General features: G+C 40.8%; 1 protein-coding gene across 8 annotated transcripts in view; it reads left to right on the top strand.

The window, feature by feature from the left end:
- cntrl (centriolin) overlaps window positions 1–16,650 on the top strand; it is a 743,138-nt gene that overhangs the window by 85,316 nt on the left and 641,172 nt on the right. For 6 of the 8 annotated variants that reach the window (XR_009651398.1, XM_060906888.1, XM_060906889.1 and 3 more), the window contains 4 exons: window positions 5,194–5,347; window positions 12,229–12,449; window positions 12,644–12,820; window positions 13,008–13,142. Coding sequence is in view for 7 of the 8 variants with exons in the window: in XM_060906888.1 (XP_060762871.1) it covers window positions 5,194–5,347; window positions 12,229–12,449; window positions 12,644–12,820; window positions 13,008–13,142 (687 nt within the window). In the remaining variant the exon portion in view is untranslated. The remainder of the gene's footprint in view (window positions 1–5,193; window positions 5,348–12,228; window positions 12,450–12,643; window positions 12,821–13,007; window positions 13,143–16,650) is intronic. The other 2 variants (XM_060906886.1, XM_060906891.1) reach the window with 2 other exon arrangements.

Here is a 16,650-nt window from a genome sequence, read left to right as displayed (position 1 = left end):
TTGGTATGAATGATTTGTATAAATGTTAAGTTCTTTTAACAACACAAGAGGGCACAAGAAGACACTTTTTTCCAGACATTTTTATGTGTGCAATTTTCATTCGTGTTTGTCAGTACAGCCCAACTGTTATGGCGAAAAGCCGCGGTTTATTTTGTCTCCAATAAATATGCCGAAATGGCTAAAGAGGAACAAATTCGCCTTCTCCTCCCGAATGCATCGTCGTAGACAGCACCACTCTGCTGCTGGAACTCAACATAAACCTTGCATAGGTTTAACATGGACTATCAGGCGTGAAGCCAAAATATTGGAAATTATGATACACAAACACCTTTGTTCATGTTCGATTCATGTTCATTTGAGCTGAGCTGCATTCGGAATTCGATATTTTTCTAGCCTACTTACTGCCGTGGCAACAGCTACAGCATGTGTCCAGAAGTTCAAAAAAAGTCACGTCACTCACTCACATCGCATACAAACCAGCAATGGGCTGAAATTTATTATAAAAGGCACCAATCGAATAAATCAAGCATTTAGTCTGGCGCGATTGAGGCACCTGCGTATACAAAATACATGACATGCAGCCATTGGGTTAAGCCCTACCATGCACTCCTTCTTAAAGACTTGAGTATTTCTTTAAATTTATTGTCATTTCACATTTTTGGATGTACGGTACAACAAAACACTAAACAGGAAGGCCACAAAGATTATGAATTTCAAATCATTATATATATATATATATATATATATATATATATATATATATATATATATATATATATAAAAAATATACAGTATATGGTGAAATTATCCGCGTAAGGATGACCAGGCGATTATATCAGTTCTGTTGCCCTCTCGGTGCTGTTACCATGAACGCCCGGAAATCACACACACACAGAGAGAGAGAGAGACCCTACTGTTATTATTAGGCCATTCAAAATCATAGGCCTATGGAGCACTTGCATGTGACGTCACAGCCGATCCAGATTGTGACGGACGCCATCGTGTCGGTCAAACGCCATATTCCGCCTTCTACTTCTGGTTCTACTTCTGCTTTTACTTCTACCTTTTCTTCTGAAAAACCCTACTATATACAATTCTACTACAACGGCTGCGGCTACAAGCTCTCCTTACCTGTGCACGTTTTTTATGTTTTTTGTGTGTATTTTTGCGTGTTGTTTGTCTGTACCGGACTTCAATATCCACTACAAGCGTATGGACTTGCTGGACATGGGTTTCCAGCAGAAAATGACGGTTTGTAGCGATTTCCATCGCATGCACAACATTCCGGACGAGAAAAAAAAAAAAAACATTCCGGACGAGATGGCGAGACCAGCGGGGTCTCCGTGGATTGTTATTGGAAGCAAAGCGAAGGAGGCGGCGCCGGGAGCCGAACCAAAAGCGAGGCTACAGAGCCGGCCTGTTGACTAAGCTCAGAAAACAGCCACTCAAACCTCCACTGCCAAGCCTCTACCTCTCCAACACCAGATCCATGTAAACAAGACGGACGATTTGGAATTACCTTATTCTATTCTATAATCGGCTGGTCAGTGCTATACTCAATACTTAAGTGACTTACCCATCCAATGAGGATTATTTTCTTGTTTACAAGATGCCACATCTGAGTCGCTGACAAATCCTGAATTTCTGTAGAGATAACTGTCCAGAGATTTATAAGCATGCAGTGCTTCACCACTGAACAGCGAGGGAAAGTTGATGAGGTAATCATACACGTCCGGGTATTCCGCTGGCAGTTCAAAATCCAGTCGTGAAAACTCCGTCCGGAAAGCCATAAGGGTCACAAATCTGTAGATCGTTTATTTTAGACATATATCGAGTTATCTGTTCATTAGAAAAATGAGCCGTGTAGTCCGTCGGTTGAAATTGATCCATTCTGTACACGAGTGCAGCAGTATTCAGCGGTGTTTTTGACCGACAAGATGGGGGTTGTGTACTTTCCGGTCACGTGACTGCAAGATCTCTATACTGAGCAAAAATCGCATTAGAACTTCAAAGATCATGAAGCATTAAACCGACAGATGGCGGAGTCAACCGTTTACATAATTCTAATATCTCGGCTGCGTTTAGAATGCATTCTACTTTGCGTCGCTACGTTTTACGTAACGTTCGATTGGGGGGGGCATTGATGATGAGCACAAAGGCACGTGTCACTTACTGTAGAGCGTATAAACTCAGGCCATTGAATGACAGTTTTTTTTTTTTTTTTAATCTCACTTCGGGAGAAGTGGGTGGACGGCGTACCCCCGCGTACCACGCCCACTACACCCCTGGACGCCACCTAGCGAAAGACTTGGATCAGGTTTTACTCGCTTGGGGCGCTACAAACGGGGCGGCGTAAATACACGAATGGGTCCGAACGGGTCCAATGTATATTTAATATGGCGGCGGTCAAAACAAATTCATCCAATGCTGAAATCTGTTGAATATCCAGATAATTATGTTGGAAATTGCATATTTGTGCAAGATTTTCGATATTGAGACCATGAAGTCAAGTAATACTATCAGTGTGGGAAATTCATGGAAAATATCAGCCAGACCACAGGGCAGGCAACTCTGAAAAGTTGCCTGCCCCAATTTCAACTATAATCTGCCGTAATATCGCATAATTTTTGAAAAATTGTAAAAGAGGCAATGCATGTAATGTATCATGCATGTAATTTCATATATTCAATTTAGTTTTATTTATTACTGGTGTTTATGGATATAAATGTATATGTGACCTATGTTGCTTGAGATCAGCCAAATCATCATGCTTCAGATTGATAGAACCAGTGACAAAAGCTCCATTGGCATATTTCCTAAGTCTATCTGGGGTTTTTCGTTTAGACAAGGGCCCATATGCAGCTCTACACACCTTACAGTAGATAGTTTTTGTTGTCATCGGATACCAGCCAGTCAAACTCTTGCTTCCAACTGTCCACAACAGTTCTCCTTCTCTTATCTTTATCATATTTTTGTTGTGCTTTCTTTCTCTCTTCAGTTTTTCATTTTTGAGAGGTCTTTGGTTCAGGTGGTTTTATCTCAAGATAGTCATACAACATTTTCAGATATTTGGAACAATTAACAATCAATTTTATGTGATATTTTGACAACTCGTGGTTGGACGCTGGTTTTCAAAGTCACAGACACAGATGTGACTTGGGGTGGATTTCACTGAGCTGTGTGTATCGAGCTCTCTGATTGGCTGAACCTCCGAAGCAACAGCCAATCAGAGCGCTCGTTTTATTTCTAAGCGAAAACAATATGGCCGCGCCCGCGTCGGTAAACAAACCAACAGAATCTAGTGAAAATGTCTCAAAGTCCTTCAATATGATGAAATATCAAGAGAACGATGAACCCCCTCAAAGAAGGACTACCCGTGGGGCTGGCAACCTATAAATTCATTACGCCCTTGCTGCAAACTGACCGCGGTGGGGCGGGCATCCATTTCCTACACTGGTAATATGCCACAAAACATTCCAAATAGGGTATAAAATGCTTGCGTCCATATTGGCCCCTACCCCTCTCAACAATGCGTTCATTATTCGAAATAGTGCGTCTTAGATGCGGGTGCGCCAACAATCTGAGTCTCTGATATAATGGCTATTAGCTTTTAAAAATAGACTGACATGCTACTATGTAATAAAAAATAGGCATGAAAAAATAACACGCAGGCTTTTTTGCACAAAACTGTAATTGTTTATGACCGTGGAAGTAACGGACAGGGAAATTAATAGTGTTGTAATCCCACGTGAAATGTACAGTGCGGGACTGTGTGTTCAGTAGCACACAAAGTACCTGGGGATCTTCATGTTTGGATCTTTATGACCCGATTGTCATGTATTAGCTGCTATATTAGAAAATGCAGATTTTTTTTTTTCTCAGTTTATCTAAGTGGTAACACTTAGGCCTTACACTTAGGCCTAGGGTATATGTTGTATGGTAATGCAGGTTAGGTTAAAGGTGAGGTACGAGATTTTTTTCAGGAGTATTTTTTACCATATTGCTTGAAAAGCTCCTCACACCCATGTTGCAAGCAGTACAATAGAAGGTTTGACCCAAAAACGAAATATTTTAATCCAGTCTACAGTGTAAAATAAAGGAAAAACGCCATCCAATCCTATCGAGGTACCACCTCAAAATGATTGGATACTGACACGTCAATCAGACTGAAGCCCGCGAGTAGCCCGTCCCTTCTGTGTGTGTGTGTGTGTGTGTGTGTGTGTGTGTGAGAGAGAGAGTGAGCAGCCCTTCCCCCAACCCGCGCGCTGCGAGCAGAGTGTCACAGGATTTTCTCAGTGCGCTCCCTCCAAACAACGGGGATTTACATGAAAACGGAAGGAAATATTCACAAAATTCTTTCACAGTGAGCGCCACAAGGCTCTCCTGAACACACTGATGTAATTTTTTTGTCTGTAGTGTAAAAAATGAGGTCACTAGAGCGAGTTAAAAACGAGTGACTTTTCTGCCAAGTTTATAATGGCAGTCTATGGGGCTGCGCGGCTGTCCTCTCCTCACTTTCAGGCTTCTCATTCAAAAACTGCAAGTCCTATCGTGTAGGTAGACACGTTGTGTGAATCAGGACAAGTGTGGCTACTACTTTTGAGAAAATTGTGTGTGGAGTGAAAATTGGGGCTGAAAACACAGTTTAAATGAGAGAGTTTGAGCTATTTTTCCAAGCTCTCTACACTCTCCACTGGTGTGTAATGCAATAGACACCCATTATAAAGCCTGATTTTCTCAGGCTTTATAAGGGGGAGGAGGGGTGGAGACGCGGGGGGTGGGAGCATGGCGAGGGCGGGCGTGTTTCTTTTCAAAATATGGCTTGCGGGAACCGTTATTCCAAAATCTCGTACCCCACCTTTAACTGGTGACTCTAAATTGACCGTAGGTGTGAATGGTTGTCTGTGTCAGCCCTGTGATGACCTGGCGACTTGTCCAGGGTGTACCCCGCCTTTTGCCCATAGTCAGCTGGGATAAGCTCCAGCTTGCCTGCGACCCTATAGAACAGGATAAAGCAGCTAGAGATAATGAGATGAGAGTGACAATTATGCATATTTTCTCAATGAAAAATAATTAGCTACCTGTTGCATGAACTCAAAGAATGACCCATTTGCCAATACAGAACGTAATGAGAGCATATAATGAAACCCATTGTGTGTGAACTCTCTCTACTGCTTTTTTTTTTTTTTAAAGGCTCATGTGAAGGCTCAGTTAGCCAGTAAGAATCAGCTGCTGTCCATCATGAGTAGGAAACAGCACGAGTTGGAAGGGCGGCTAGATGACATGCTGAGTTGTATCACAAAGGAGACAAGAGAGATCAAAGATCTAGAACAACAGCTTACTGAGGGTGAGAGACACTGTTGTGATGTACATAATATAATTGAAAAATACTGTTGCAGGCTGCATGCGGAGGAACATTTTATAACGTGTTATGTGCTGCATCGTTCTCTGCTGTGTGGATTTGTCTCACTGCTGCAAGTGCCATTCATGGAGAATTCCCCAACTGCTTAATTAGTAGTATGCCTAAATACTAACACAGTAGCAATGATGCATTCATAAACTACTCACAGAGCACTTTATTAGGAACACTATGCTAACATGGAGTCCTTTTGCATTCAAAACAGCTTCAATTCTTCATGGCATGGAATCCACAAGATGTTGGAAACATTCTTTTGAGCTTCTGGTCCATGTTGACATGATTACTTGTTTCATGCAGTTCTTGCAGCTTTTTCAGGAGCATCTTAAAGGGCTGATGACACGAACATGACTCTATGCAATTTCTTAAAGAAACTATACAACATGGCAAACATGTTAGATTTCTGTTATAATTACGTGAAAAGAAGCTGTTGTTACGCAAATATCCAACTTTTAATTGCACAGCGCAAGAAAACTGGGTCCGTGGCTCGCGGCCATGTTGTGACGTCAGCGGAAGAACACGCTGCGGTTCACTGGCTGTTCTACTCAATGGAAATGGCACATGAAAACACTGGTGAACTCTCTAGTGCTAGCTCTTCCTCTTCTGGGAGTCTAGAATTGTGTTGATCTCTTCCGAATAGAATCTATGATAGCCTACCCTCTTTACCCTTTGCCTCTTGTTGCTAGGCGGCAGTTACATGAAAGCCGCAAGCTTTCACAAGCAAGTACAGTGGTGCTTGAAAGTTTGTGAACCCTTTAGAATTTTCTGTATTTCTGCATAAATATGACCAAAAACATCAGATTTTCACACAAGTCCTAAAAGTAGATAAAGAGAACCCAGTTAAACAAATAAGACAAAAATATTATACTTGCTCATTTATTTATTGTGGAAAATGATCCAATATTACATATCTGTGAGTGGCAAAAGTATGTGATCCTTTGCTTTCAGTATCTGGTGTGACCCCCTTGTGCAGCAATAACTGCAACTAAACATTTCTGCTAACTGTTGATCAGTCCTGCACACCGGCTTGGAGGAATTTTAGCCCATTCCTCCATACAGAACAGCTTCAACTCTGGGATGTTGGTGGGTTTCCTCACATGAACTGCTCGCTTCAGGTCCTTCCACAATATTTCGATTGGATTAAGGTCAGGACTTTGACTTGGCCATTCCAAAACATTAACTTTATTCTTCTTTAACCATTCTTTGGTAGAACGACTTGTGTGCTTAGGGTCGTTGTCTTGCTGCATGACCCACCTTCTCTTGAGATTCAGTTCATGGACAGATTATCCTGACATTTTCTTTTAGAATTTGCTGGCATAATTCAGAATTCATTGTTCCATCAATGATGGAAAGCCGTCCTGGCCCAGATGCAGCAAAACAGGCCCAAACCATGATACTATCACCACCATGTTTCACAGATGGGATAAGGTCCTTATGCTGGAATCCAGTGTTTTCCTTTCTCCAAACATAACACTTCTCATTTAAACCAAAAAGTTCTATTTTGGTCTCATCCGTCCACAAAACATTTTTCCAACAGCCTTCTGGCTTGTCCACATGATCTTTAGCAAACTGCAGATGAGCAGAAATGTTCTTTTTGGAGAGCAGTGGCTTTCTCCTTGCAACCCTGCCATGCACACCATTGTTGTTCAGTGTTCTCCTGATGGTGGACTCATGAACATTAACATTAGCCAATGTGAGAGAGACCTTCAGTTACTTAGAAGTTACCCCGGGGTCCTTTGTGACCTTGCTGACTATTACACGCCTTGCTCTTGGAGTGATCTTTGTTGGTCGACCACTCCTGGGGAGGGTAACAATGGTCTTGAATTTCCTCCATTTGTACACAATCTGTCTGACTGTGGATTAGTGGAGTCCACACTTTTTACAGATGGTTTTGTAACCTTTTCCAGCCTGATGAGCATCAACAACGCTTTTTCTGAGGTCCTCAGAAATCTCCTTTGTTCATGCCATGATACACTTCCACAAACACATGTTGTGAAGATCAGACTTTGATAGATCCCTGTTCTTTAAATACAACAGGGTGCCCACTCACACCTGATTGTCATCCCATTGATTGAAAACACCTGACTCTAATTTCACCTTCAAATTAACTGCTAATCCTAGAGGTTCACATACTTTTGCCACTCACAGATATGCAATTTTGGATCATTTTCCTCAATAAATAAATGACCAAGTACAATATTTTTGTCTCATTTGTTTAACTGGGTTCTCTTTATCTACTTTTAGGACTTGTGTGAAAATCTGATGATGTTTTAGGTCATATTTATGCAGAAATATAGAAAATTCTAAAGGGTTCACAACCTTTCAAGCACCACTGTACATGACTGATATCATGCCGACTTTATGATTACATTTATGATTATCATGTAGAATCTATAGCTCTACGTACCTTTTATCTTATGTCGTTTCACAACACATGTTCTGACAGGAGGACTGTCTTTGGATCCGGCATAGCTACTAGTAGACCCCCTCTGGAATACTGGCAGTGTTGCCAGATTGGGAGGTTTCCCGCCCAGTTGGGCGGTTTCAAGTGCATTTTTGGTGGGTTTTGAACATATTTTGGGCTGGAAAACGTCGGCAGTATCTGGCAACAGATAGTGGAGAGCGGGGTAAGATGAGCCAGAGGGTAAGATGAGCCACCCCCTGTTTCTAAGAAACAGTAAACAAATGTGATCATGTGACCACATTCAAAGGGGGGCGGGACCATTTACTTACACTTGTGGAGAGGAGCACCACATGTCAAACTAGGTGAGGGAGATATTTATAAAAATGTGTTTTTGTGCTTTCTAAGTCAATTCCATGTTTGTCCACAGTGAAGATGATTTAGAGAAGACAAAAGTAGAATAATATTTAGACACATTAGGGTTAAGTTAGTGGCTTTCTAAGCTATGATATGAATGCTAATAAAAATAATTTTGATTAGCCTAATCCCCTTTATTAGCATTTTTCTACAAAATGGTGGCCACGGGGTAAGACGAGCCATTAGATGTGGGGCAAGTTGAGCCACTGGCTCAACTTACCCCATTGGTGGCTGAGCTTACCCAATATAGATGACACTTAAGTTTTCACATTTACTGGTCATATATGACAACAACATTATATTTTTATATATATATATATATATATATATATATATATATATATATATATATATATGACATCAGATGAGGAAGACCAGTTGTTAGATGTGGGGGATTATGTTGTGGCAAAATTCACGGGGAAGAAGAAAGTGCATTTCTTCATTGGCCAGATAATCAAATTGGATGTCTTCGAAATAGAGGCAAGATTTGTCAAAAGAAGCCGGTCATGCCATGGCTCTGCAAGAAAGCCGACCTTTGTCTTCAAAGAGAAAGATAAGGCTGTCCTGTCAAGACAGGATATTGTGAAAAAATTGCCCCACCCCTTTACTGTTGGGGGGACAGCACGGAGGGAGAGGCAAATGGTGTTCCCTTGCAATTTGAACGCTTGGAACATTGAATAATGATGAAATGATTGATGGAATGATTGCTGCATTTTTTAGCAATGTTTTAACCTACTGAAAGAAATAAGATTTTTTGGCACTGTTCTACTGTTTTAGTAATTTCTATAGTATATCTCTCATTCCCTCTCTAACCATCCCTCTTTCTATCTATCTATGCATATCTCTCTCTCTCTATCCATCTATCTATCCCTCCCTATCCCATCTCGTTCTATCACCTCTCTCTTCATCTCCCCTTCTCTATGCAACGGCCCTATCCCCCACTTGATTGACTTGACTTGATTCACTGATTGCATTTCTAATAATAAAAGTTGTTTACTTTGTTAACCTAACATGTTTTGTGTTGGCTCAATTTACCCCACACAGTGGCTCATCTTACCCCGTGCATGGGGTAAGTTGAGCCACTTGACATTTTTTTTTCAAGAGGTAATATCACTCTAACCATAAGAGCTTATCAATTATTTTTTGCTCAGATAGTAACAGTACACTTTGAAATTTGGTATGATGTGTAGACTGGAAGCAAAAATGGCTTTAACATGTAGTTATGATGAAAAATGTAAAAAGTGGCTCATCTTACCCCGCTCTCCCCTACTGCTGACGTTTTCCAGCCCAAAATATGTTCAAAACCCACCAAAATGCACTTGAAACCGCTCAACTGGGCGGGAAACCTCCCAATCTGGCAACACTGTGTAGGCACTGCTGATGGTAGTAACACACGTTTGTGCTGAACTGAACACCCAAGAGATTCTTTTAAGCTGGGAAGGGTGTCAAAACAATCCAAATCGAAGTGTTCAGAGCACAGGACGGATGTTGGTGAGGGCTCCCACTTGTCACGAGTGCGCCTGACTTGCTTCACCCACTTCGCATGCAGCTCGGGATCTCTGGGAAACTTGAATAAACTTACCCCATCCTTGTGGGTTTTGGAGCAAAAGCCGGCAACACAACGCGAAGGCATAATAACTTTTTTATATATATATATATATATATATATATATATATATATATATATATATATATAAATAAATAAATAATGTGTGTGTATATATGATAATAATGACAAACTGAAGACCTGTCGCATCAACAACAAACTGGTAAGTTAGGAGGAAGGTTCTTTCGCTGACGTCATATAGCTCCTCCTCCTCTTTCGTCTCCTGGGTGCTGCAGCCCCATCAAATTTGCCCAAATAGCCGCGTTTTTTATCATAACTTGTAAAATACGCGCCTTCGTGAATTAATATATGGATCATCGGGAATTACTTTTTGTTATAAAACATCGCCAAAGATGTCAAAAACGTGTCATCAGCACTTTAATGCTGTGAATCTCCTGTTCTATCAGATTCAGATCCGATGACTGGAGAGGCCCTCAACTTTCTGTTCATGTTTAAAGTCTTTATTTTTCTGTAAAGCTATTTTATAACAATGTCTGCTGTTAAAAGCGGTATACAAATAAACTGACTTGACTTCTCAGCCAAGAACAAAAGTGGAACCCGACATGGTCTTCTACTGTTGTAGCCCATCCGCCTCAGTGTTTGACGTGTTGTGTGTTCTAAGATGCTTTTCTGCTCACCACAATTGTAGAGAATGCTTATCTGGTTACTGTAGCCTTTGTCAGCTTTAACCAGGATGGCCATTCTCTGTTGACCTCTCCCATCAACAAGATATTTCTGTCCCCATAACTGCCACTCCCTGATCTCTCTCTTCCCCTCCCCCCTTCACTGTACCATTCTGAGTAAACCTTTTTTTCACTGTTGTGCATGAAAATCCCAGAAGATCAGCAGTTATACATTTACTTAAACCAGACCATCTGGCACCAACAATTATACCATGGTCAAAATCACTGACATCGAACATTACCTGTAGCTGCTGGCTCGTATCTGTATAATTTTGTGTTGCACTGCTGCCGTATGGTTGGCTGATTTTAGATAATTGCATGAATGAGTAGGTGTACTGGTGTTCCTAATAAAGTACTCTGTTTATCTTGGTGTCTGAATCTAGATCTAAATGTTTGTTTTAATTATGTTTTACATTACATATTTTAAATGTCACTAAAATCCACTGGTTTTTATCAGTGAGCGTATACTGTATACTTAATTTTACTGAAATATTAGAAATTAACTGAAAGTTAAAGGTGCTGACTGCAAAGTTGAATTCTTGGTAAAATGTTTTATTTCTTTACCTGTTGGAGTTTCAAGATGTTTCGCTGCTGCACACACCGTGTATCCTATGTGTCACTGTTTTTGCTGAGATAAAATGCGTCACGCATCTTACAATTCCGGAGATTGCCGAAGCAAGTGAGTAGCAATGTGGGGCATGTTTGATCTACTTTTAACCAAAACAAGTCAACATGGGCAAACACAGCTGACTCTACTCTCCCACCAGCTAGTGAGTGCAACTGCAAGATGGAGGAAGGTTAGATGACGTCATTTTTCTGGACAGATAACTAAATCATTCTAGCTAGCACTTAGTTATCTTAGCCTTTGAATGCATGGGCTCGACTCCACGGTAGCGAGTAAGGAGTTATACACCTAATGTTTTGATCTTACAGAGAAAGAAATAACACAAAAGCAGTAACAGATGTATTCATCTTTTTTTTTCATGGATCTATTCACAAATGTCAACCACAAATTTATATACCTGTGACTCAAAATTCTTCAAGGCCAATACAGTGTCGCAATGTTTTCCACACGTTGCCATCTTGATGTGACGCAGTTTCATAATTATGCTAATTAGTTCAAGCTACTCACGGTTGGCTATTTCCATTGGGCCATACTATTTACCTCAAGAGGCAGGGAAACGGTCCCAAAACAGAGAAAAGTGACCCTCAGCACATCAAAATGATCACATCTCAATATTGTTCTTGAGAGACATAGGAAAATGCCATGCACAATAAAATTTTTTTTTTTTTGAACATTTCTGAGGACTTTGCAGTCAGCACCTTTTAATTGGTTGAGCATTGGTTTGTGGCTGTGTTTTTAGTATGGGTTTGGTAGGTATACGGTTATTAACTTTTAATGTTCAGGGCATTTTAATTTAATTTGTTTAATTTTAAAAATTGTTTAATTTAAGGGCATTTGTGGATTCATCATTCTAAGATGACCTTCCATGGCCAGCAGCATTCATGGAAAAAGTCTTGAAAAATTAGTTATTTAGTTAAAAAAAAAAAAGTCATATGAGTTAAGATTTAGTTATGATCAAGTCATAATTCTTTAAAAAATCATAAAACTAGTGCCCTTGGCATAAAAATCAAACAATCTATAAAGGACAATTTATAAACTACTGAAACTAAGTGAAATTAAAGTTTTTCTCCCATCTTCCAGGTCAGATAGCAGCTAATGAAGCACTAAAGAAGGATCTAGAGGGTATAATCTCTGGACTGCAGGACTACCTGTATGGGGTGAAGGATCAGGCTCGACAAGCCCAATCTGATTGCCTGCGCATGCAAAAGGAGAAAGACACTCTACAGCAGCTCCTCTGGGACAAAGATCAACAGCTCAACCAACTGCTGCAAGTAGCCCAGATCTGTGAAAACACAAAGGAGGTTTGACAGAGACCTTTTTATCAATGTTTACTAAATTTTACTGAGCACTGAATTGTAACTAAATGTCGCAAGGTTCTAACTCTTGTTTATACCTTTGTGCAGCTGTATGACATGATTTGATGACCAAAATATATATTTAAAAAAAGCCTAACGATTTGACGTTGTATGAAAAGATAAGTTGTTGGTTTATATAGGATTTGTTGCAGCACCAGGAGGAGTTGCAGGCTCTGCAGCGGGAGAATGCAGAGCTGAGGGAGGCTCAAGTTCAGGGCCGTGCCCGTGAAGCTAAATTGGAGGCTCAGCTGCGAGAGAGAGATTCTAAGGTCAACCACCTGAAGGAGGAGTTGAGTCGATTGCAGTGGCTCAGTCACGTATGTCCAACAACTGCTTTGAGATTATTAAATGAAATTAGATTTAATCAAGCTATTGTTCATGCTGATGTCAGAACAAAAGATATTTGCATTTGACGTTTGTGAATAGGCAAAAACATATTCACTAGAAATTGTTTAAGTGCATTGCACTGAACTATCTGCAGTGACTCTCCTCTGTTACTTCTAGCTGGAGCATTCCGCACTGCAGGCAGAACTGCAGAAGGAGAGACAGGCTAAGGAGAATGCGCTGGCTCAGCTGCAGCTAGCTGCAGAGAGTGAGCTGGAGAACACTGATCTGCTGCAACAGCTCAACACGCTGCAAGTGTGTTCTCCCAGAAAAATGCAGTTCTCTGGCTATGTTCACAATAGGTGGTTTTTTTTTTTTTTTAATAAATAATAAAACCCATCTTGCCCAGTTTAATCGTCTGGTGAATTCCCACCCACTAGCTATCACAGACCTATCAACCACATGATGGCTACCAACCAGCGAGGGCAAAGTCTAGCATATGCTTCCTTTGAGATATGTGAAGCCATCCACCACATCTTTTTGAACTGCTGATCATGCTGTATCACTGCAAAACTCTTGGAGGAAAGCATTAATTGCCGCCTTCTGCGTGAGTTTACAGATGCCCACAATTAGGTGGTGTTGGCCTGATATACAGGGAGAAGAGAGTAATGCCATCTTTTCTACCCAAAGAGTATTGACAGTTTTGCTCTCTTGGACTTCGAGCTAATGATGGTGTAACATCATCTGGATCTTTTGATAGAGTGAACACTTCATTGTTACAATAGGTGTTTTTATTTCAACCACAAAATTCCCATTGGGAGCACTGGGTTTAACCCTCTGGGGTCTGAGGATATTTTCTGGCACTAATTATTGTCATGTTCTGATTTTGTTAATTTCAACAAATCTAAGCAGTATTTACAAAAGTCATATGACTTTGAATTCAGCACAAGTTCAGCTTAACAAAATCAGAACATGAAAATTAGTATCTATGTAGTATGTATACCATGATTGTATTTAAAAAAAACAAAAAACCAGATAAATGAAGGTATTGGAAAAGGCAGTTTTAGAACTGTGTTGGATTGTGTGAAAAAAACATTATGTACCAAACCGTTTTGGTCACTTGAGGTGATTCTGTTCAGTCTTAAGAATGTATCTGGCACAAAACCTTAAGGCCCTGTCCACACGGCAATGGATTCAGGTGAATCCGATACAATTGTTTATCGTTTCGGCCTGGCATCCACATGGCACCGGCGTTTTGGGTGCCCCAAAACGCAATCTTTTGAGAACGGGTTCCAGAGTGGAAAGATCTGGCAATGTTGCCGTTGCGAAGTCGTCTGGATGAGTAGAACGGATTTGTTTACGATGACGTCACAACCACATGACTGTGAGTGCTTCACGCCGGGTAGAAGTGTAACGAACTCGATGCGAGTTGTCAACAAATCCTATAACTTGGTTCATGAAATGCGCTTACAAAATATTTTCACTGTGAATATTTATTGTGTAATGGTGCAAAGAGAGAGAGAGAATAGCCCTTAGGGCAGAGTCAATCCCGCCAGCAAAAATAGGGAAAAAAAGGAGCGATCTCACCTCTTCAGATGTTGGTTTAAGTCCTACAATACATTCCTCAAAAAGGGCGTAGAAGAACAAATTAATCCATCAACGTGTAGCATTCAATTTATTCCGGACCATTAAAGACGCCGCCTTCCGCGTAGAATCATACGTCATCCTCGCCGACATATTGGATGGGTCAAAGCGGAGAATAAAGATGCCTCATTCATGTGCTGCGTTTAACTGTACCAACAGGTTTACCATCCAAATGAGATCACATGGGATTACCTTTCACAGGTGAGACTGGAAAAATACTTTTCATTGTATTTGGTCATTATAATGTAATTTTACGAACAGATTTTTCTGACTTTGTGGCTAATATGAAATCTCGCGCATAATAGTTTATGCGCATGCGTCCTTACTACTTCTATTGTTCTGGTGTCTCCGAAGGGACCGTCTTACAGTGCCCCTAGAGGTGTGGCATGTGTATTGCATCGTTTTCAGCAAGCGTTGCGTTGCCATATGAACCTGATATTTTACTGATCGTTGCCCATGTGGACGCGATATTTTTTTAAATAACATCTCGTTGCCGTTGTCATGTGGATGTAGCCTAAATCTGCTCCATTGATTTGGACAATTAACTGGCCATCAAAAAATGTATGACCTATTGTTTTGGGATAAAGGGTTGGCAGTGGGAGGGGTATTCAATTAGAAGAGTGAACAGCCCTCCCACTGCCAACTCTTAAGGCCTCTGCATGCTCTTGCGACAAGGCTTTCGCAGATAGCTTTTCGCAGACAGTTGTAATTTATTGTTGAGCGGGGATAATAGGCGTGCGCGATGTTATCCACCGGCACAACGCAAGGGGGCGCGAAGTCGCTAGGAGTAGTTGGTGGATGTGGTTAGTGGAGTGTTTATCCTCCGGTTACTTGTAATGACTAGAACTGGAGTCGTATAGATGTACGTACTTCCTCAATCAACCGCTCTTCGTGCTGCTCCATCTTCGCTCGTGTTTTTAAAAATGCCGGTCGTGAAAACAAAACAAAAACCGGGAAAGTAGGGAAGCGGAAGTGCGTGTACAGCGGATGTAGAGTGGACCAATCCGAGCCCTCTTGTCTGCGAGGCTTCTGCGGTGGTCACAGTTTTTGGGAGGTGCGCGCAGAGCGTCTGCGAAGGGGGGGCTACGCAGACGCTATCTGCGACACCGTCTGCGAGGACTGGGTTGTCAGCATAAATTGGCCTTAAATTCCATCAGGTCAAGTGACCAAAACAGTTTGCCACAATGGGTAAGGTAATATTTTTTTTCACACATTCCAACACAGTTCTAAAACTGCTTTTTGCAACATAATTTGTTTTGGTTTTTAAAGTACAATCATGACATACTACATGGATCATTGTAGCTGAACTTGTGCTGAATACAAAAAAGTCATATGCCTGAAAATACTGCTTAGATTTGTTGAAATTGCCATTTACAGTCATGCCAAAATCATTGGAGTGCCAGGAAAAGACAAAGAAGAAAAGGGAGCAAACAAGCGCTGGTGCACGTTTTGTTTACTCAAAAAGCATACAAAGATTACACAGGAAATTTGCCTGAGTGAAATTTACTCAATTTGAAGAAAATTTTACACTCTGCCAGATAGCATGTGGTCCCTCTCCAAAGAGAGTACAAGTTACTCTTTTTATAGAGCTGTTTTTCCAGAGTCAATTCTCCTCAATTCAGTGTTAATTTTATACTCTTTGTGGTGGTATTTGACTCGATTCAGTGTGTCTTGAAATTAACTCTTGTACTATTTTGTTCAGTTCAGAGCCACAACCAACTCTGTTACACAATTACTCTGTAATTTTGCTCCAACTCTAAATTTTACTCTCTAAACTCAAAATAGAGTAAAAGTATTTTCTGAGGAAAAAACTTTTAACTCTGGAAAAATTGCTCAGTCATTTTTCCTGTGTATGCACTACAGCGCACACATATCAATCGATATGCTCATAAGAAATAGAAGAAATATTGACACTCAAGTTGATCTTCGACTGGATTGAGTTGAAGTTCAAAATGACACCGCTCATCATCAGTGTTGCAGTTCTCAAGATTGAACTGAATCGCTGTCCTGAATCATCCAAAGTGCCTCCTGAGCATCAAATTGCCGTGCCATCTTGCAACAAGTTTTACTTTCAAACAGGTAGCCTAAACTATGACTGACAGATTTTTATCCTGTTTCGTGGTCGGGACGCCCACCCTAAGGAGAAACCATTTGATACCGAAAGAGTGAAAGTGGTTAT

This window comes from Neoarius graeffei, chromosome 24, assembly GCF_027579695.1.
Source record: "Neoarius graeffei isolate fNeoGra1 chromosome 24, fNeoGra1.pri, whole genome shotgun sequence".
NCBI classification, from domain to species: domain Eukaryota; kingdom Metazoa; phylum Chordata; class Actinopteri; order Siluriformes; family Ariidae; genus Neoarius; species Neoarius graeffei.
Note: the sequence above shows the minus strand (reverse complement) of the source record. Positions and strands in the feature narration are given on the sequence as shown.